The sequence below is a fragment of the Heptranchias perlo genome, unplaced genomic scaffold (assembly GCF_035084215.1).
Source record: "Heptranchias perlo isolate sHepPer1 unplaced genomic scaffold, sHepPer1.hap1 HAP1_SCAFFOLD_300, whole genome shotgun sequence".
NCBI classification, from domain to species: domain Eukaryota; kingdom Metazoa; phylum Chordata; class Chondrichthyes; order Hexanchiformes; family Hexanchidae; genus Heptranchias; species Heptranchias perlo.
This window is the reverse complement of record NW_027139312.1, coordinates 299,242-322,208: the sequence shown is the minus strand read 5'-3', so window position 1 is coordinate 322,208 and position 22,967 is coordinate 299,242. Positions and strand designations below refer to the sequence as shown.

The following is a 22,967-nucleotide window of genomic DNA, read 5'->3' as shown; positions in this document are numbered from 1 at the left end:
CACTTCCAAGTTTTGAGTCATCTGCAAATTTTGAAATTGAGCCCTGTACACCCAAGTCCAAGTCATTAATATATATCAAGAAAAGCAGTGGTCCCAGCACCGACCCCTGGGGAACACCACTGTACACCTCCCTCCAGTCCGAAAAACAACCATTCACCATTACTGTTTCCTGTCATTTAGCCAATTCTGTATCCATGTTGCTGCTGCCCCCTTTATTCCATGGGTCGCAATCTTGATGATAAGCCTGCCATGCGGCACTTTATCAAACATCTTTTGAAAGTCCATATACACCACATCAACTGTATTGCCCTCATCGACCCTCTGTTACCTCACGAAAAACTCTATCAGGTTGGGATTGAAACAGGGTCAGAGGAAAGAGCACGGCAGTGGAGGGGGAGTGCTGGGGGTCTCAGGGCGGGGTGGGGAGCAACGGGGTGAGCGATGGGGGGGAGTGATGGGGGTCACGGTGAGGGGGTGGGGGGAGTGATGCAGGTCTCGGGAGCAAGGGGATGGGGGTCTCGGGGGAAGTGGGGCTGGTTACCCGGTCATTTGTTGAATGTTAGCGATACGAGATTGTCTTCAGGTAACTGACACCAACCTACAATGACAGCCACGACGGTGAACAGCACAAACCCATTGTTGTTGAGGAATTTCTTCACATCCTCCCTGCTTATGTTCTGAACCCGTTTCTTGGCTGACATCGTGCGTCTGCGAAACCCTTGCTCGATCCGTTCCATTCTTTTTACAGAAATCGTCTCGTCTGTGCTGCTTTTGGTCATTCGCACTATTGTCAATTGTGACTCCTGACACGGGACGTCCGGCTTAATCCAACCAGATGGAAACCACTGCAGACAAACGCCTGTAAAGTAAAAGCAGAGATGATGAAACACATTAACCTTCTATTCACAGAGGATGATAGGAAGCTCAGTCAGTGAGTGGAGCTCAGCGTGGTGCATTAATCACACACACAGCGCCAACAGAGCTCAAAAGCAAATAATTGCTCGTCCATCGCCAACTCCAGTCTTCAACATCAGCTCACCACCAACAGGGCCCACATGGTATTGAGAAACTCAGGTGAAGGGTCAGTGTATGACATCACTCAGGTGAAGGGTCAGTGCACATCATCACTCAGGTGAAAGGTCAGTGTAAGGCATCATTCAGGTGAAGGGTCAGTGTAAGGCATCATTCAGGTGAAGGGTCAGTGTAAGACATCACTCAGCCTGACATAACCTTACATAGTCAATGGCAATTAGGGGGAAAACTCTCCAGTGGCTGGAGTCATACCTAGCACAAAGGAAGATGGTAGTGGTTGTTGGAGGCCAAGCATCTCAGCCCCAGGGCATTGCTGCAGGAGTTCCTCAGGGCAGTGTCCTAGGCCCAACCATCTTCAGCTGCTTCATCAATGACCTTCCCTCCATCATAAGGTCAGAAATGGGGATGTTCGCTGATGATTGCACAGTGTTCAGTTCCATTCGCAACCCCTCAAATAATGAAGCAGTCCGAGCCCGCATGCAGCAAGACCTGGACAACATCCAGGCTTGGGCTCATAAGTGGCAAGTAACATTCACTCCAGGCAATGACCATCTCCAACAAGAGAGAGTCTAACCACCTCCCCTTGACATTCAATGGCATTACCATCGCCGAATCCCCCACCATCAACATCCTGGGGGGTACCATTGACCAGAAACTTAACTGGACCAGCCACATAAATACTGTGGCTACAAGATCAGGTCAGAGGCTGGGTATTCTGCAGCGAGTGACTCACCTCCTGACTCCCAAAAGCCTTTCCACCATCTACAAAGCACAAGTCAGGAGTTTGATGGAATACTCTCCACTTGCCTGGATGAGTGCAGCTCCAACAACACTCAAGAAGCTCAACACCATCCAGGACAAAGCAGCCCACTTGATTGGCACCCCATCCACCACCCTAAACATTCACTCCCTTCACCACCAGCGCACAGTGGTTGCAGTGTGTACCATCCACAGGATGCACTGCAGCAACTCGCCAAGGCTTCTTCAATCGAGGGAAAAGTACGGACTTTGTAAGGAAATTGGCTGAGCGAAAGGCGACAGAGAGTAGGGATAATGGGAAGGTACTCACATTGGCAGGATGTGACTAGTGGAGTCCCGCAGGGATCTGTCTTGGGGCCTCAATTATTCACAATATTTATTAACGACTTAGATGAAGGCATAGAAAGTCTCATATCTAAGTTTGCCGATGACACAAAGATTGGTGGCATTGTAAGCAGTGTAGATGAAAACATAAAATTACAAAGCGATATTGATAGATTAGGTGAATGGGCAAAACTGTGGCAAATGGAATTCAATGTAGACAAATGTGAGGTCATCCACTTTGGATCAAAAAAGGATAGAACAGGGTACTTTCTAAATGGTAAAAAGTTAAAAACAGTGGATGTCCAAAGGGACTTCGGGGTTCAGGTACATAGATCATTGAAGTGTCATGAACAGGTGCAGAAAATAATCAATAAGGCTAATGGAATGTTGGCCTTTATATCTTGAGGACTGGAGTACAAGGGAGCAGAGGTTATGCTGCAGCTATACAAAACCCTGGTTAGACCGCACCTGGAGTACTGTGAGCAGTTCTGGGCACCGCACCTTCGGAAGGACATATTGGCCTTGGAGGGAGTGCAGCGTAGGTTTACTAGAATGATACCCGGACTTCAAGGGTTAAGTTACGAGGAGAGATTACACAAATTGGGGTTGTATTCTCTGGAGTTTCGAAGGTTAAGGGGTGATCTGATCGAAGTTTATAAGATATTAAGGGGAACGGATAGGGTGGATAGAGAGAAACTATTTCCGCTGGTTGGGGATTCTAGGAGTAGGGGGCACAGTCTAAAAATTAGAGCCAGACCTTTCGGGAGTGAGATTAGAAAACATTTCTACACACAAAGGGTGGTAGAAGTTTGGAACTCTCTTCCGCAAACGGCAATTGATACTAGCTCAATTGTTAAATTTAAATGCGAGATAGATAGCTTTTTGGCAACCAAAGGAATTAAGGGATATGGGCCAAAGGCAGGTATATGGAGTTAGATCACAGATCAGCCATGATCTTATCAAATGGCGGAGCAGGCACGAGGGGCTGAATGGCCTACTCCTGTTCCTATGTTCCTATGTAACAGCACCTCCCAAACCCGCGACCTCTACCACCTAGAAGGACAAGAGCAGCAGGCACATGGGAACAACACCACCTGCACGTTCCCCTCCGAGTCACACACCATCCCGACTTGGAAATATATCGCTGTTCCTTCATCGTCACTGGGTCAAAATCCTGGAACTCCCTTCCTAACAGCACTGTGGGAGAACCGTCACCACACGGACTGCAGCGGTTCAAGAAGGCGGCTCACCACCAGGGCAATTAGGGATGGGCAATAAATGCCAGCCTCGCCAGCGATGCCCACATCCCGTGAACGAATAAAAAAAAAGATGCTGGGAGCAGGAGGAGTGAAGGTGCTGGGAGGAGGAGGAGTGAAGACGCTGGGAGGAGGAGGAGTGAAGATGCCGGGAGGAGGAGGGGGAGTGAAGATGCTGGGAGGAGGAGGGGGAGTGAAGATGCTGGGATGAGGAGGAGGAGTGAAGATGCTGGGAGGAGGAGGAGTGAAGATGCTGGAAGGAGGAGGAGTGAAGATGCTGGGATGAGGAGGAGGAGTGAAGATGCTGGGAGGAGGAGGGGGAGTGAAGATGCTGGGAGGAGGAGGAGTGAAGATGCTGGAAGGAGGAGGAGGAGTGAAGATGCTGGGAGGAGGAGGGGGAGTGAAGATGCTGGGATGAGGAGGAGGAGTGAAGATGCTGTGATGAGGAGGAGGAGTGAAGATGCTGGGAGGAGGAGGGGGAGTGAAGATGCTGGGAGGAGGAGGGGGAGTGAAGACGCTGGGAGGAGGAGGAGGAGTGAAGATGCTGGGAGGAGGAAGGGGAGTGAAGATGCTGGGAGGAGGGGGAGTGAAGATGCTGGGAGGAGGAGGGGGAGTGAAGACGCTGGGAGGAGGAGGGGGAGTGAAGACGCTGGGAGGAGGAGGGGGAGTGAAGATGCTGGGAGGAGGAGGAGGAGTGAAGATGCTGGGAGGAGGAGGGGGAGTGAAGATGCTGGGAGGAGGAGGGGGAGTGAAGACGCTGGGAGGAGGAGGAGTGAAGACGCTGGGAGGAGGGGGAGTGAAGATGCTGGGAGGAGGAGGGGGAGTGAAGATGCTGGGAGGAGCAGGAGGAGTGAAGATGCTGGGAGGAGGAGGGGGAGTGAAGATGCTGGGATGAGGGGGAGTGAAGACGCTGGGAGGAGGAGGGGGAGTGAAGATGCTGGGAGGAGGAGGAGTGAAGATGCTGGGAGGAGGAGGAGTGAAGATGCTGGGATGAGGAGGAGGAGTGAAGATGCTGGGAGGAGGAGGGGGAGTGAAGATGCTGTGAGGAGGAGGGGGAGTGAAGATGCTGTGAGGAGGAGGGGGAGTGAAGATGCTGGGAGGAGGGGGAGTGAAGACACTGGGAGGAGGAGGGGGAGTGAAGATGCTGGGAGGAGGAGGAGTGAAGATGCTGGGAGGAGGAGGAGTGAAGATGCTGGGATGAGGAGGAGGAGTGAAGATGCTGGGAGGAGGAGGGGGAGTGAAGATGCTGGGAGGAGGAGGGGGAGTGAAGATGCTGGGATGAGGAGGAGGAGTGAAGATGCTGGGAGGAGGAGGGGGAGTGAAGATGCTGGGAGGAGGAGGGGGAGTGATGATGCTGGGAGGAGGAGGAGGAGTCAAGACGCTGGGAGGAGGAGGAAGAGTGAAGACGCTGGGAGGAGGAGGGGGAGTGAAGATGCTGGGAGGAGGAGGAGTGAAGATGCTGGGATGAGGAGGGGAGTGATGATGCTGGGAGGAGGAGGAGGAGGAGTGAAGGTGCTGGGAGGAGGAGGAGTGAAGATGTTGGGAGGAGGAGGAGGAGTGAAGATGTTGGGAGGAGGAGGGGGAGTGAAGATGCTGGGAGGAGGAGGGGGAGTGAAGATGTTGGGAGTAGGAGGAGGAGTGAAGATGTTGGCAGGAGGAGGGGGAGTGAAGATGCTGGGAGGAGGAAGGGGAGTGAAGATGCTGAGAGGAGTGGGAGTGAAGACGCTGGGAGGAGGGGGAGTGAAGATGCTGGGAGGAGGAGGGGGAGTGAAGATGCTGGGAGGAGGGGGAGTGAAGACGCTGGGAGGAGGAGGAGGAGTGAAGATGCTGGGAGGAGGAAGTGGAGTGAAGATGCTGGGAGGAGGGGGAGTGAAGATGCTGGGAGGAGGAGGGGGAGTGAAGACGCTGGGAGGAGGAGGGGGAGTGAAGACGCTGGGAGGAGGAGGGGGAGTGAAGATGCTGGGAGGAGGAGGAGGAGTGAAGATGCTGGGAGGAGGAGGGGGAGTGAAGATGCTGGGAGGAGGAGGGGGAGTGAAGATGCTGGGAGGAGGAGGAGGAGTGAAGATGCTGGGAGGAGGAGGGGGAGTGAAGATGCTGGGAGGAGGAGGGGGAGTGAAGACGCTGGGAGGAGGAGGAGGAGTGAAGACGCTGGGAGGAGGGGGAGGAGTGAAGATGTTGGGAGGAGGAGGAGTGAAGATGTTGGGAGGAGGAGGGGGAGTGAAGATGCTGGGAGGAGGAAGGGGAGTGAAGATGCTGGGAGGAGGGGGAGTGAAGACGCTGGGAGGAGGGGGAGTGAAGATGCTGGGAGGAGGAGGGGGAGTGAAGATGCTGGGAGGAGGGGGAGTGAAGACGCTGGGAGGAGGAGGAGTGAAGATGCTGGGAGGAGGAAGGGGAGTGAAGATGCTGGGAGGAGGGGGAGTGAAGATGCTGGGAGGAGGAGGGGGAGTGAAGACGCTGGGAGGAGGAGGGGGAGTGAAGATGCTGGGAGGCGGAGGAGGAGTGAAGATGCTGCGAGGAGGAGGGGGAGTGAAGATGCTGGGAGGAGGAGGAGGAGTGAAGATGCTGGGAGGAGGAGGGGGAGTGAAGACGCTGGGAGGAGGAGGAGGAGTGAAGACGCTGGGAGGAGGGGGAGTGAAGATGCTGGGAGGAGGAGGGGGAGTGAAGATGCTGGGAGGAGCAGGAGGAGGAGTGAAGATGCTGGGAGGAGGAGGTGGAGTGAAGATGCTGGGAGGAGGAGGGGGAGTGAAGATGCTGGGAGGAGGGCGAGTGAAGGTGCTGGCAGGAGGGGGAGTGAAGGTGCTGGGAGGAGGGGGAGTGAAGTTGCTGGGAGGAGGAGGGGGAGTGAAGATACTGGGAGGAGGGGGAGTGAAGATGCTGGGAGGAGGAGGGGGAGTGAAGATGCTGGGAGGAGGAGGGGGAGTGAAGATGCTGGGAGGAGGAAGGGGAGTGAAGATGCTGGGAGGAGGAGGGGGAGTGAAGATGCTGGGAGGAGGAGGAGGAGTGAAGATGCTGGGAGGAGGAGGGGGAGTGAAGATGCTGGGAGGAGGAAGGGGAGTGAAGATGCTGGGAGGAGGGGGAGTGAAGACGCTGGGAGGAGGAGTGAAGATGCTGGGAGGAGGAGGGGGAGTGAAGATGCTGGGAGGAGGGGGAGTGAAGACGCTGGGAGGAGGAGGAGGAGTGAAGATGCTGGGAGGAGGAAGGGGAGTGAAGATGCTGGGAGGAGGAGGGGGAGTGAAGACGCTGGGAGGAGGAGGAGGAGTGAAGACGCTGGGAGGAGGAGGAGGAGTGAAGATGCTGGGAGGAGGGGGAGTGAAGATGCTGGGATGAGGAGGGGGAGTGATGATGCTGGGAGGAGGAGGAGGAGTGAAGATGCTGGGAGGAGGAGGAGTGAAGGTGCTGGGAGGAGGAGGGGGAGTGAAGGTGCTGGGAGGAGGAGGAGGAGGAGTGAAGGTGCTGGGAGGAGGAGGGGGAGTGAAGATGCTGGGAGGAGGAGGAGGAGAGAAGATGCTGGGATGAGGAGGAGGAGTGAAGATGCTGGGAGGAGGAGGAGGAGAGAAGATGCTGGGAGGAGGAGGAGGAGTGAAGATGTTGGGAGGAGGAGGAGTGAAGATGCTGGGATGAGGAGGAGGAGTGAAGATGCTGGGAGGAGGAGGAGTGAAGATGCTGGAAGGAGGAGGAGGAGTGAAGATGCTGGGAGGAGGAGGGGGAGTGAAGATGCTGGGAGGAGGAGGAGGAGAGAAGATGCTGGGATGAGGAGGAGGAGTGAAGATGCTGGGAGGAGGAGGGGGAGTGAAGATGCTGGGAGGAGGAGGAGGAGTGAAGATGCTGGGATGAGGAGGAGGAGTGAAGATGCTGGGAGGAGGAGGGGGAGTGAAGATGCTGGGAGGAGGAGGGGGAGTGAAGATGCTGGGAGGAGGGGGAGTGAAGACGCTGGGAGGAGGAGGCGGAGTGAAGATGCTGGGAGGAGGAGGAGTGAAGATGCTGGGAGGAGGAGGAGTGAAGATGCTGGGATGAGGAGGAGGAGTGAAGATGCTGGGAGGAGGAGGGGGAGTGAAGATGCTGTGAGGAGGAGGGGGAGTGAAGATGCTGTGAGGAGGAGGGGGAGTGAAGATGCTGGGAGGAGGGGGAGTGAAGATGCTGGGATGAGGAGGAGGAGTGAAGATGCTGGGAGGAGGAGGGGGAGTGAAGATGCTGGGATGAGGAGGAGGAGTGAAGATGCTGGGAGGAGGAGGGGGAGTGAAGATGCTGGGAGGAGGAGGGGGAGTGATGATGCTGGGAGGAGGAGGAGGAGTCAAGACGCTGGGAGGAGGAGGAAGAGTGAAGACGCTGGGAGGAGTAGGGGGAGTGAAGATGCTGGGAGGAGGAGGAGGAGGAGTGAAGGTGCTGGGAGGAGGAGGAGGAGTGAAGATGTTGGGAGGAGGAGGAGGAGTGAAGATGTTGGCAGGAGGAGGGGGAGTGAAGATGCTGGGAGGAGGAAGGGGAGTGAAGATGCTGGGAGGAGGAAGGGGAGTGAAGATGCTGGGAGGAGGGGGAGTGAAGACGCTGGGAGGAGGGGGAGTGAAGATGCTGGGAGGACGAGGGGGAGTGAAGATGCTGGGAGGAGGGGGAGTGAAGACGCTGGGAGGAGGAGGAGGAGTGAAGATGCTGGGAGGAGGAAGGGGAGTGAAGATGCTGGGAGGAGGGGGAGTGAAGATGCTGGGAGGAGGAGGGGGAGTGAAGACGCTGGGAGGAGGAGGGGGAGTGAAGACGCTGGGAGGAGGAGGGGGAGTGAAGATGCTGGGAGGAGGAGGAGGAGTGAAGATGCTGGGAGGAGGAGGGGGAGTGAAGATGCTGGGAGGAGGAGGGGGAGTGAAGATGCTGGGAGGAGGAGGAGGAGTGAAGATGCTGGGAGGAGGAGGGGGAGTGAAGATGCTGGGAGTAGGAGGAGGAGTGAAGATGCTGGGAGGAGGAGGGGGAGTGAAGACGCTGGGAGGAGGAGGAGGAGTGAAGATGCTGGGAGGAGGGGGAGGAGTGAAGATGTTGGGAGGAGGAGGAGTGAAGATGTTGGGAGGAGGAGGGGGAGTGTAGATGCTGGGAGGAGGAAGGGGAGTGAAGATGCTGGGAGGAGGGGGAGTGAAGACGCTGGGAGGAGGGGGAGTGAAGATGCTGGGAGGAGGAGGGGGAGTGAAGATGCTGGGAGGAGGGGGAGTGAAGACGCTGGGAGGAGGAGGAGGAGTGAAGATGCTGGGAGGAGGAAGGGGAGTGAAGATGCTGGGAGGAGGGGGAGTGAAGATGCTGGGAGGAGGAGGGGGAGTGAAGACGCTGGGAGGAGGAGGAGGAGTGACGACGCTGGGAGGAGGGGGAGTGAAGATGCTGGGAGGAGGAGGGGGAGTGAAGATGCTGGGAGGAGGAGGAGGAGTGAAGATGCTGGGAGGAGAAGGTGGAGTGAAGATGCTGGGAGGAGGAGGGGGAGTGAAGATGCTGGGAGGAGGGGGAGTGAAGCTGCTGGCAGGAGGGGGAGTGAAGGTGCTGGGAGGAGGGGGAGTGAAGTTGCTGGGAGGAGGAGGGGGAGTGAAGATACTGGGAGGAGGGGGAGTGAAGATGCTGGGAGGAGGAGGGGAGTGAAGATGCTGGGCGGAGTTGTGAAGATGCTGGGAGGAGGAGGGGGAGTGAAGATGCTGGGAGGAGGAAGGGGAGTGAAGACGCTGGGAGGAGGGGGAGTGAAGACGCTGGGAGGAGGAGTGAAGATGCTGGGAGGAGGAGGGGGATTGAAGATGCTGGGAGGAGGGGGTGTGAAGACGCTGGGAGGAGGAGGAGGAGTGAAGATGCTGGGAGGAGGAAGGGGAGTGAAGATGCTGGGAGGAGGAGGAGGAGTGAAGATGCTGGGAGGAGGAGGAGGAGTGAAGATGCTGGGAGGAGGAGGAGGAGTGAAGATGCTGGGAGGAGGAGGAGGAGTGAAGATGCTGGGAGGAGGAGGGGGAGTGAAGATGCTGGGAGGAGGAGGAGGAGTGAAGGTGCTGGGAGAAGGAGGAGGAGTGAAGGTGCTGGGAGGAGGAGGAGGAGGAGTGAAGATGCTGGGAGGAGGAGGAGGAGTGAAGGTGCTGGGAGGAGGAGGGGGGGCAGTGAATGGAGTCGTGAATGGTGGTGGACAATTAATCAACTAACGGGAGGAGGAGGCTGTGCAAACATCCCCATCCTCAATGGTGTTGTCGACAGTGCTATCAAGCAACACTTACTCACCAATAACCTGCTCACCGATGCTCAGTTTGGGTTCCGCCAGGACCACTCGGCTCCAGACCTCATTACAGCCTTGGTCCAAACATGGACAAAGGAGCTGAATTCCAGAGGTGAGATGAGAGTGACTGCCCTTGACATCAAGGCAGCATTTGACCGAGTGTGGCACCAAGGAGCCCTAGTAAAATTGAAGTCAATGGGAATCAGGGGGAAAACTCTCCAGTGGCTGGAGTCATACCTAGCACAAAGGAAGATGGTAGTGGTTGTTGGAGGCCAAGCATCTCAGCCCCAGAACATTGCTGCAGGAGTTCCTCAGGGCAGTGTCCTAGGCCCAACCATCTTCAGCTGCTTCATCAATGACCTTTCCTCCATCAAAAGGTCAGAAATGGGGATGTTCGCTGATGATTGCACAGTGTTCAGTTCCATTCGCAACCCCTCAGATAATGAAGCAGTCCGAGCCCACATGCAGCAAGACCTGGACAACATCCAGGCTTGGGCTCATAAATGTCAAGTAACATTCGCGCCAGACAAGTGCCAGGCAATGACCATCTCCAACAAGAGAGAGTTTAACCACCTCACCTTGACATTCAACGGCATTACCATTGCCGAATCCCCCACCATCAACATCCTGGGGGTCACAATTGACCAGAAACTTAACTGGACCAGCCATATAAATACTGTGGCTACAAGAGCAGGTCAGAGGCTGGGTATTCTGCGGCAAGTGACTCACCTCCTGACTCCCCAAAGCCTTTCCACCATCTACAAGGCACAAGTCAGGAGTGTGATGGAATACTCTCCACTTGCTTGGATGAGTGCAGCTCCAACAACACTCAAGAAGCTCGGTCAAATGCTGCCTTGATGACAAGGGCAGTCACTTTCACCTCACCTCTGGAATTCAGCTCTTTTGTCCATGTTTGGACCAAGGCTGTAATGAGGTCTGGAGCCGAGTGGTCCTGGCGGAACCCAAATTGAGCATCGGTGAGCAGGTTATTGGTGAGTACGTGCCGCTTGATAGCACTGTCGACGACACCTTCCAGGACAAAGCAGTCCGCTTGATTGGCACCCCATCCACCACCCTAAACATTCACTCCCTTCACCACCGGCGCACCGTGGCTGCAGTGTGCACCATCCACAGGATGCACTGCAGCAACTCGCCAAGGCTTCTTCGACAGCACCTCCCAAACCCGCGACCTCTACCACCTAGAAGGACAAGGGCAGCAGGCACATGGGAACAACACCACCTGCACGTTCCCCTCCAAGTCACATACCATCCCGACTTGGAAATATATTGCCGTTCCTTCATCGTCGCTGGGTCAAAACCCTGGAACTCCCTTCCTAACAGCACTGTGGGAGAACCGTCACCACACGGACTGCAGCGGTTCAAGAAGGCGGCTCATCACCACCTTCTCAAGGGCAATTAGGGAGGGGCAATAAATGCCGGCCTCGCCAGCGATGCCCACATCCCGTGAACAAAAAAAAAGGAGGAATGAAGATGCTGGGAGATCTCAGGATTACTACCAGTGTCACGTGCTAGTGAGTATAGGAACAGAACAGACCAGATAAATGCGTGGCTGCAGGGATGGTGTAGGAGGGAAGGATTTAGATTCCTGGGACATTGGGACCGGTTCTGGGGAAGGTGGGACTTGTACAAGTGGGACGGGTTACACCTGAGCAGGACCGGGACCGATGTCCTCGTGGGGGTGTTTCCTAGTGCTGTTGGGGAAGGTTTAAACTGGAATGGCAGGGGGATGGGAACCTGAGCAGGGAGACAGAGGAGGGGGAAACAAGGATAGAAACAAAAGACAGGAAGGGAAGAAGCAATAGTGGAAGGCAGATAAAACAAGGGTGAAAAACAAATAGGGCCATAGTGCAAAATAAAACTAAGATGACTGGCAATCTTAAAAAGACAAGTCTAAAGGCATTGTGTCTTAATGCGGGGAGCATTCGCAATAAGCTAGATGAATTAACAGCGCAGATAGATATTAACGGTAATGATATCGTTGCGATTACGGAGACATGGCTGCAGGGTGACCAAGGATGGGAACTGAACATCCATGGGTATTCAATATTTAGGAAGGACAGGCAAAAAGGGAAAGGAGGTGGGGTAGCGTTTTTGGCAAAAGACGAAATCAATGCAATAGTGAGGAAGGATATTGGCTCGCAAAATCACAATGTGGAATCTGTATGGGTGGAGCTAAGAAACACCAAGGGGCAGAAAACGTTGGTGGGGGTTGTCTATAGGCCCCCAAACAGTAGTGGAGATGTAGGGGAGGGCATTAAACAGGAAATTAGAGACACATGCAAGAAGGGTACAACTATAATCATGGGTGACTTTAATCTACATATAGATTGGTCAAACCAAATTAGCAATAATACTGTGGGGGAGGAATTCCTGGAGTGTGTACGTGATGGTTTTCTAGACCAATACGTTGAGGAGCCAACTGGAGAACAGGTGATCCTAGACTGGGTATCGTGCAATGAGAAAGGATTAATTAACAATCCTGTTGTGCGAGGTCCCTTAGGGAAGAGCGACCATAACACGATAGAATTCCTCATTAAGATGGACAGTGAAGTAGTTGAATCCGAAACAAGGGTCCTGAATCTAAATAAAGGAAATTACGAAAGTCTGAGGTGCGAATTGGCTACGATAGATTGTGGAACTTTACTAAAAGGGATGATGGTGGATAGGCAATGGCTAATATTTAAAGAACGTGTGCAGGAATTACAACAATTATTCATTCCTGTCTGGCGCAAAAATAAAACAGGAAAGGTGGCTCAACCGTGGCTTACAAAAGAAATTAGGGATAGTATTAGATCCAAAGAGGAGACATATAAAATTGCCAGAAAAAGTGGCAAGCCTGAGGATTGGGAGCAGTTCAGAATTCAGCAAAGGAGGACAAAGAGATTGATGAAGAGGGGAAAAATAGAGTATGAGAGTAAACTAGCAGGGAACATAAAAACTGACTGTAAAAGCTTCTATACATATGTCAAGAGAAAAAGATTAGTGAAGACAAATGTAGGTCCCTTACAGTCAGAAATGGGGGAAATTATAATGGGGAACAAAGAAATGGCAGAACAATTAAACACATACTTTGGTTCTGTCTTCACAAAGGAGGGCACAAATAACCTGCCAGAAATGTTAGGGAACCAAGGGTCTAGTGAGAGGGAGGAACAGAAGGAAACCAGTATTAGTAAAAAAAAATAGTGCTAGGGAAATTAATGGGGCTAAAGGCTGACAAATCCCCAGGGCCTGATAATCTCCATCCCAGAGTACTAAAGGAAGTGGCCCTGGAAATAGTGGATGCATTGGTGATCACCGTCCAAAATTCTATAGACTCTGGAACAGTTCCTACAGATTGGAGGGTGGCAAATGTAACCCCACTATTTAAAAAAGGAGAGAAAAAACAGGGAATTACAGACCAGTTAGCCTAACATCAGTAGTGGGGAAAATGCTAGAGGCTATTATAAAAGATGTGATAACAGAACACTTGGAAGGCATTAACGGGATTGGACAAAGTCAGCACGGGTTTATGAAAGGGAAATCATGCTTAACAAATCTACTGGAGTTTTTTGAGGATGTAACTAGTAGAATAGATAGGTGAGAACCAGTGGATGTGGTGTATTTGGATTTTCAGAAGGCTTTTGGTAAGGTCCCACACAAGAGGTTAGTGTGCAAAATTGAAGTACATGGGATTGGGGGGAATATACTGGCATGGATTGAGAATTGGTTGACAGACAGGAAACAGAGAGTAGGAATAAGCGGGTCTTTTTCCGGGTGGCAGGCAGTGACTAGTGGGGTACCACAGGGATCAGTGCTTGGGCCCCAGCTATTCACAATATATATCAATGATTTGGATGAGGGAACTAAATGTAACATTTCCAGGTTTGCAGACGACACAAAGCTGGGGTGGAATGTGAGCTGTGAGGAGGATGCAAAGAGGCTCCAATGTGATTTAGACAAGTTGGGTGAGTGGGCAAGAACATGGCAGATGCAATATAACGTGGATAAATGTGAGGTTATCCACTTTGGTTGTAAAAACAGAAAGGCAGATTATTATCTGAATGGTGATAGATTGGGAAAAGGGGAGGTGCAACGAGACCTGGGAGTCCTTGTACACCAGTCGCTGAAAGCAAGCATTCAGATACAGCAAGCAGTTAGGAAGGTGAATGGTATGTTGGCCTTCATTGCAAGAGGATTTGAGTACAGGAGCAGGGATGTCTTACTGCAGTTATACAGGGCCTTGGTGAGACCACACCTGGAGTATTGTGTGCAGTTTTGGTCTCCTTACCTAAGAAATGATATACTTGCCATAGAGGGAGTACAGCGAAGGTTCACCAGACTGATTCCTGGGATGGCAGGACTGTCGTATGAGAAGAGATTGGGTCGACTCGGCCTGTATTCACTTGAGTTCAGAAGAATGAGAGGGGATCTCATTGAAACATATAAAATTCTGACAGGGCTAGACAGACTGGATTCAGGGAGGATATTTCCCCTGGCTGGGGGGAGGTCCAGAACCAGGGGTCACAGTCTCAGGATACAGGGTAGGACATTTAGGACTGAGATGAGGAGAAATTTCTTCACTCAGAGGGTGGTGAACCTATGCAATTCTCTACCACAGAAAGCTGTGGAGGCCAAGTCACTGAATATATTTAAGAAGGAGCTCGATAGATTTCTAGACACAAAAGGCATCAAGGGGTATGGGGAGAGAGCGGGAATATGGTATTGAGATAGAGGATCAGCCATGATCATATTGAGTGGCGGAGCAGGCTCGAAGGGCCGAATGGCCTACTCCCGCTCCTATTTTCTATGTTTCTATGTGACCAAATGCTTGATCAAAGAGGCAGCTCTTAAGGAGTGTTTTAAAGGAGGAGAGAGAGGTGGAGAGGCGTAGAAGTTTACGGAGAGAATTCCAGAGCTTAGGGCCGAGGCAGCTGAAGGCACGGCCGCCAATGGTGGAGCGATTAAAATCAGGGATGTGCAGAAGGCCAGAATTGGAGGAGTGCAGAGATTTCGGAGGGTTGTAGGGCTGGAGGAGGTTTCAGAGATTGGGAGGGGTGAGAGCCATGAAGCGATTTGAAAAGAAGGATGAGAATTTTAAAATCGAGGCATTTCTGGACCAGGAGCCAATGTGGGTCAGTGAGCCCAGGGGTGATGGGTGAACGGGACTTGGTGTGAGTTAGGATACGGGGCAGAGTTTTGGATGAGCTCAAGTTTATGGAGTGTGGAAGATGGGAGGCCGGGCAGGGGGGCATTGGAATAGTGGAGTCTGGAGGTAATAAAGGCATTGATGAGGGTTTCAGCAGCAGATGAGCTGAGACGGGGTGGAGACGGGCGATGTTACGGAGGGGGAAGGAGGCGGTCTTGGTGATGGAGAGAATATGGGGTCAGAAGCTCATCTCAGGGTCAAACAGGAGGCCGAGGTTGTGAACGGCCTGGTTCAGCCTCAGACAGTGACCGGGGAGAGGGATGGAGTCGGTGACGAGGGAACGGAGTTTGTGGCGGGGACTGAAGACAATGGCTTCAGTCTTCCCAATATTTAATTGGAGGAGATCTAATGCACTACCTTCATCAACCCTCTCTGTTACTTCATCAAATAACTCAATCAAGTTATGATAAAATCATAGAAAGTTACGGCACAGAAGGAGATTATTCGGCCCATCGTGTCCATGCCGTTCGATAAAGAGCTATCCAGCTGAATCCCACTTTCCCGCACTCGGTCCGTATTCCTGTAGGTTTCGGCTCTTCAGGTGAACATCCAGGTACTTTTTAAATGAGTTGAGGGTTTCTGCCTCTCCCACCCTCTCAGGCAGTGAGTTCCAGACCCCCACCACCCTCGGTGAAAAAAATTCTCCTCAGCTCCCCTCTAATCCTTCTACCAATCACTTTAAATCCATGCCCCTGGTCACTGACCCCTCCGCTAAGGGAAATAGGTCCTTCCTATCCACTCTATCTCGGCCCCTCATAATTTTATATACATAGGAACATAGGAACAGGAGTAGGCCATTCAGCCCCTCGTGCCTGCTCCGCCATTTGATAAGATCATGGCTGATCTGTGATCTAACTCCATATACCTGCCTTTGGCCCATATCCATTAATACCTTTGGTTGCCAAAAAGCTATCAATCTCACATTTAAATTTAGCAATTGAGCTAGAGATCGGGGGGAGATCGAGGAACAGATATGTAGGCAAATCTCAGAAAATTGTGCAAATAATAGGGTAATAATAGTGGGGGATTTCAACTTCCCCAATATTAACTGGGATACTCAGAGTGTAAAAGGCTTAGAGGGTACAAAATTCTTAACGTGCATCCAGGAGAGCTTTTTGAGCCAGCATGTAGAAAGTCCTACAAGAGAGGGGGCGGTACTGGACCTAATTCTAGGGAATGTGGCCGGCCAAGTGGAAGAAGTGCTAGTAGGTGAGCACTTTGGTGACAGTGACCATAATTCAGTGAGATTTAAGGTGGTCATGGAAAAGGACAGGGAGGGGCCGGAAATAAAGGTTCTAAATTGGGGGAAGGCCGATTTTAATAGGATAAGGCAGGATCTGGCCAAAATGGACTGGGATCAGCTGCTTGTAGGAAAATCCGCATCGGAGCAATGGGAGTCTTTCAGAAGGGAGATTGAGACCATACAATGGCAACATGTTCCCGTAAAGGTCAAGGGTGGTTCCAAGAACTCCAGGGAACCTTGGATGTCAGGGGATATACGAGAATGGATTCGGAAAAAAAGGAGGGCTTTTGGCAGATACAAAAGGCTAAAGACGGAGGAAGCCCTAGAGGAGTACAAAAAGTGCAGGGGGATACTTAAAAAAGAAATTAGGAGATCAAGGAGGGGCCATGAAATAACACTGGCGAGCAAAATAAAGGAAAATCCTAAGATGTTTTATAAGTATATTAAGGGTAAGAGGATGACTAGGGAAAAAATAGGGCCCATTAGGGACAAAAATGGCAATCTGTGTGTGGAGCCGGCAGATGTAGGAGGGGTTCTAAATGAATTTTTTGCATCTGTTTTCACTATGGAGAAGGACGATGTAGACATTGAAATACGGCAGGGGGACTGTGATATACTCGAACATATTAACTTCGAGCGGGAGGAGGTATTGGCGGTTTTAGCAGGCCTAAAAATGGATAAATCCCCAGGCCCGGACGAAATGTATCCCAGGCTACTGTGTGAGGCAAAGGAGGAGATTGCGGGGGCTCTAACACATATATTCAGAACCTCTCTGGCCACAGGGGATGTGCCAGAGGACTGGAGAACCGCTAATGTAATACCATTATTCAAGAAGGGGAGTGGGGAAAAACCGGGGAACTACAGGCCAGTGAGCCTAACATCAGTGGTAGGAAAATTATTGGAAAAAATTCTGAAGGACAAAATTAGTCTCCACTTGGAGAAGCAAGGATTAATCAGCGATAGTCAACATGGCTTTGTCAAGGGAAGATCATGTCTGACTAATTTGATTGAATTTTTTGAGGGGGTGACTAGGCGTGTGGATGAGGGTAACGCAGTGGATGTGGTATACATGGATTTCAGTAAGGCCTTCGATAAAGTCCCCCACAGGAGACTGGTCAAGAAGGTACGAGCCCATAGAATCCAGGGTGCCTTGGCACTTTGGATACAAAACTGGCTTAGTGGCAGAAGGCAGAGGGTGATGGTCGAAGGTTGTTTTTGTGACTGGAAGCCTGTGGCCAGTGGGGTACCACAGGGATCGGTGCTGGGTCCCTTGCTGTTTGTGGTCTACATTAATGACTTGGATATGAATGTAAAAGGTATGATCAGTAAGTTCGCTGATGATACAAAGATTGGTAGGGTGGTAAATAGCGAGGAGGATAGCCTCAGTCTGCAGGACGATATAGATGGGTTGGTCAGATGGGCGGAACAGTGGCAAATGGAATTTAACCCAGAAAAGTGCGAGGTGATGCACTTTGGAGGGACTAACAAGGCAAGGGAATACACAATGAATGGGAGGACCCTAGGCAAGACAGAGGGTCAGAGGGATCTTGGTGTGCAAGTTCACAGATCCCTGAAGGCGGCGGAACAGGTAGATAAGGTGGTAAAGAAGGCATATGGGATACTTGCCTTTATTAGCCGAGGCATAGAATATAAGAGCAAGGAGGTTATGATGGAGCTGTATAAAACACTGGTTAGGCCACAGCTGGAGTACTGTGTGCAGTTCTGGTCGCCACACTACAGGAAGGATGTGATCGCTTTGGAGAGGGTGCAGAGGAGATTCACCAGGATGTTACCAGGGCTGGAGCGCTTCAGCTATGAAGAGAGACTGGGAAGATTGGGTTTGTTTTCCTTGGAGCAGAGGAGGCTGAGGGGGGACATGATTGAGGTGTACAAAATTATGAGGGGCACAGATAGGATGGATACTAAGGAGCTTTTTCCCTTCGTTGAGGGTTCTATAACAAGGGGACATAGATTCAAGGTAAAAGGCGGGAGGTTTAGAGGGGATTTGAGAAAGAACTTTTTCACCCAGAGGGTGGTTGGAGTCTGGAACTCACTGCCTGAAAGGGTTGTGGAGGCAGGAACCCTCACAACATTCAAGAAGCATTTGGATGAGCACTTGAAATGCCATAGCATACAAGGCTACGGACCAAATGCTGGAATATGGGATTAGAGTAGACAGGGCTGATGGCCGGCGCGGACACGATGGGCCGAAGGGCCTCTATCCGTGCTGTATGACTCTATGACTCTATGACTCTATATCTCTAGTATCAATTGCCGTTTGCGGAAGAGAGTTCCAAACTTCTACCACCCTTTGTGTGTAGAAATGTTTTCTAATCTCACTCCTGAAAGGTCTGGCTCTAATTTTTAGACTGTGCCCCCTACTCCTAGAATCCCCAACCAGCGGAAATAGTTTCTCTCTATCCACCCTATCTGTTCCCCTTAATATCTTATAAACTTCGATCAGATCACCCCTTAACCTTCGAAACTCCTGAGAATACAACCCCAATTTGTGTAATCGCTCCTCGTAACTTAACCCTTGATGTCCGGGTATCATTCTAGTAAACCTACGCTGCACTCCCTCCAAGGCCAATATGTCCTTCCGAAGGTGCGGTGCCCAGAACTGCTCACAGTACTCCAGGTGCGGTCTAAATGCTCTCCCACTGATACTCCTTCCACCTGCCCAGTTTCATTCCCTAAAACTAAATCCAGAACTGCCCCTTCTCTTGTTGGTTAGTCAGACACGATTTGCCTTTAACAAATCCATGCTGGCTGTCCCTTATTAACCCATGCTTCTCCAAATGAGAATTAATTTTGTCCTTGACAATGGTCTCTCGTAGTTTTCCCACTCCTGAGATTAGACGGGCCTGTAATTGCCGGGTTTCTCCCTCTCCCGTTTTTTGAACAGGGGTGTAATATTTGCAATCCTCCAATCCTCTGGCACCACTTCTATATCCAAGGAGGATTGGAAGATTGAGGTCAGAGCCTCTGCTTTCTCCACCCCTCGCTTCCCTCACCAACCTCGGATGTATCCCAAATGGACTGAGGGACTTGTTAACTTTGAGTGATGCCAATCTATTTAGCACCTCCTCACTTTATTTTTATCCTATCCAATATCTCAACTCCACCCTCTACTGCGACATTAGCTTAGAATCATAGAAAGGTTACAGCACGGAAGGAGGCCATTCGGCCCATTGAGTCCATGCCAGCTCTATGGAAGAGCAATCCATCTAGTCCCACGCCCCGCCCTATCCCCATGCCCTGCAAATTTTTTCCTTTCAAGTACTTATCCAGTTTCATTTTGAAGGCCATGATTGAATCTGCCTCCACCACTCCCTCGGGCAGTGCATTCCAGATCCTAACCACTCGCTGGGTAAAAAAGTTTTCCCTCATGTCACGTTTGGTTCTTTTGCCAATCACCTTAAATCCATGTCCTCTGGTTCTTGACCCTTCAACCAATGGGAACAGTTTCTCTCTATCTACTCTGTCTGGACCCTCCATGATTTTGAATACCTCGATCAAATCTCCTCGCAACCGTCTCTGTTCCAAGGAGAACAACCCCAGCTTCTCCAGTCTATCCACGTAACTAAAGTCCCTCATCCCTGGAATCATTCTAGTAAATCTCCTCTGCACCCTCTCTAAGGCCTTCACATCTTTCCTAAAGTGCGGTGCCCAGAACTGGACACAATACTCCAGTTGTGGCCGAACCAGTGTTTTATAAAGGTTCATTATGACTTCCTTGCTTTTGTACTCTATGCCTCTATTTATAAAGCCCAGGATTCCCGATGCTTTTTTAACCACTTTCTCAACCTGCCCTGCCACCTTCAACGATTTGTGCACATATACCCCCAGATCTCTCTGTTCCTGTACCCCTTTTAGAGTTGTGCCCTCTAGTTTATATTGCCTCTCCTCGTTCTTACTACCAAAATGTATCACTTCGCATTTTTCTGTGTTAAATTTCATCTGCCACGTGTCCGCCCATTCCACCAGCCTGTCTATATCCTCTTGAAGTCTATCACTATCCTCCTCACTGTTTACTACACTTCCAAGTTTTGAGTCATCTGCAAATTTTGAAATTGTGCCCTGTACACCCAAGTCCAAGTCATTAATATATATCAAGAAAAGCAGTGGTCCCAGCACCGACCCCTGGGGAACACCACTGTACACCTCCCTCCAGTCCGAAAAACAACTGTTCACCACTACTCTCTGTTTCCTGTCCCTTAGCCAATTCTCCATCCATGTTGCTACTGCCCCCTTTATTCCATGGGCCGCAATCTTGATGATAAGCCTAACATGTGGCACTTTATCAAACGCCTTTTGAAAGTCCATATACACCACATCAACTGTATTGCCCTCATCGACCCTCTCTGTTACCTCATCAAAAAACTCTATCAGGTTAGTTAAACACGATTTTCCTTTAACAAATCCGTGCTGGCTTTCCCTGATCAATCCACACTCGTCCAAGTGACTGTTAATTCTGTCCCGGATTATCGTTTCTAAAAGTTTCCCCAATTCATTCTCTTCTTTTGTGACAATAGCTGCAAAATATTCGTTCAGTGCTTCAGTCATAACACAAGATTGCCTTTTTTGTCCCTAATCAGCCCCACCATTCTTTTAACCTTCCTTTTACTTTTTTTTATGTTTATAAAAGATTTTTGGGTATCCTTTTCCATTAAATGCTAATCTTTTCTCATACTCTCTCCTGGCCCTACTTATATACTTCTCCAATTTCCCTCCACCCTCTGTACTCTGCCTGGTTTTCATTGTACTCTCTCCTGGCATTTGTCATGAACCTCTTTTTTCTGTTTTACTATAACCTCTATTTCTTTTGTCATCCAGCGAGCTCTGGCTTTGGATGCCCGATCGTTCCTCCCGATGGGAAAGTTGTAAGCTGCTTCCATGGGCAAACGCTGAATTCCCAGCAGTGTCACCACTCTGAAATCGTCTGTCTCCAGCATGTTTCTCTTAATATCATAATTGCTGGTTCAAGGGAAAAGATCCAAGTGCCAGAAAAAGAAAAGCCAGTTCTTCAGTGAGCTCCCCCCGGAGTACAAGGTTTCCCAAGAGAATGTTTCTGCCTGGTTGAAGTGTAGGAATGCGGTGGTCACAGGGGATTCGATAGTCAGGGGGCCAGTCAGGCGTTTCTGTGACCGCGATCCTGAGTCTCACATGGTGTGTTGCCTCCCTGGTACCAGAGTAAAGGACATCACTGATAGGGTGCAGAACATTCTGCGGGGGGAGGGGGAACAGCCAGAAGTTGTGGTCCATGTGGGAACCAGTAACATCGGAAGGAAAAGGGTCGAGGTCCTGTGGTCAGTTTCAGGAGCTCGGAAGGTTGTTAAAAAGCAGGACCACAAAAGGTAGTAATCTCTGGATTATTCCCAGTGCCACGCGCTAGGGAGTATGGGAATAGTATAAGAGGGGTTAATTTGCGGCTGGAGAAATGGTGCAGGAGGGAGGGCTTCAGATTCCTGGGGCATTGGGACCCGGTTCTGGGGCAGGAGGGACCTGTACAAGCCAGAGGGTTGTACCTCAACAGAGCTGGGACCAATGTCCTCACGGGGAGGTTCACTAGTGCTGTGGGGGTTTAAACTAATTTGTCAGGGGGATGGGCACCAGGATGTAGCAATGGAAAGGAGAAACAAGGGGCACAAAGGATTGGGAGAGACAGATAGCACTAGAGCAAGTAATAGTACAGTATTAGGTGGGATCAGACGAAGGGAGAGTACAAGAAAGTCCGAGACTGGTCTGTAGTGCCTGTGTGTAAACGCACGAAGCGAGGTAAACAAGGTTGGTGAGCTGCAGGCACAAATAGCCACATGGGAATATGATATTGTGGCGATAACGGAGACTGGCTCAAAAAATGGCAGGATTGGGTACTAAATATTCCTGGATACAAGGTGTTCAGGAAAGATAGGGAAGGAAAGATAGGCGGGGGGGGGTGGCAGTATTGATTAAGGAGAATATTGCAGTGCTGGAGAGAGGGGATGTCCTGGAGGGGTCAAGGACAGAATCTATTTGGTTCGAGTTAAGGAACAACAGAGGTGCCATTACACTAGGGTGTATTCTATAGGCCACCAACTGGTGGGAAGGATAGAGAGGAGCAAATTTGCAGAGAAATTACAGGGAGGTGCAAAAGCTATAGAGTAGTGATAACGGGGGATTTCAACTATCATAATATAGACTGGGATAATAATATAAGGGGCAAAGAGGGGGAGGAATTTTTGAAATGTGTTCAGGAGAACTTTCTTGACCAGTACGTTCCTGGCCCAACAAGGAAGGAGTCAACTATTTACAATATATATCAATGACTTGGATGAAGGAACAGAGTGTCCTGTGGCCAAATTTGCTGATGATACAAAGATAGGTGGAAAAGCAAGTTGCGATGAGGACACAAAGTGTCTGCAAAGGGATATTGACAGGTTCAGTGAATGGGTAAAAATTTGGCAAATGGAATATAATGTGGGAAAATGTGAAGTCGTCCACTTTGTGAAGGAGGAAAAATAAAAAAGCAAAATATTATTTGAATGGAGAAATACTACAAAATGCTGCGGTACAGAGGGATCTGGGTGTCCTCGTACATGAAACACAAAAAGTCAACATACAGGTGCAGCAGATAATCCGGAAGGCAAATGGAATATTGGCCTTTATGTCTAGGGGGATGGAGTATAAAAGCAGGGAAGTCATGCTCCAACTGTACAGGGTGCTGGTGAGACCACACCTGGAGTACTGCGTACAGTTCTGGTGCCCTTATTTAAGGAAGGACATACTTGCATTGGAGGCAGTTCAGAGAAGGTTCACTAGGTTGATTCTGGGTATGGAAGGGTTGTCTTATGAGGAAAGATTGAACAGGTTGGGTCTATACTCATTGGAGTTTAGAAGAATGAGAGGCGATCTTATTGAAACATACAAGATTCTGAGGGGACTCGATAGGGT

General features: G+C 50.7%; 1 protein-coding gene across 1 annotated transcript in view; it reads right to left on the bottom strand.

Annotated features, from left to right (window-relative positions):
* Positions 1 to 543: 543 nt before the first annotated feature.
* LOC137311118 (excitatory amino acid transporter 1-like) overlaps positions 544 to 22,967 on the bottom strand; it is a 40,599-nt gene continuing 18,175 nt past the window's right edge. The window contains exon 2 of the mRNA XM_067978488.1: positions 544 to 859. Coding sequence (XP_067834589.1) covers positions 546 to 779 — 234 coding nt within the window. The 5' untranslated portion in view covers positions 780 to 859 and the 3' untranslated portion in view covers positions 544 to 545. The remainder of the gene's footprint in view (positions 860 to 22,967) is intronic.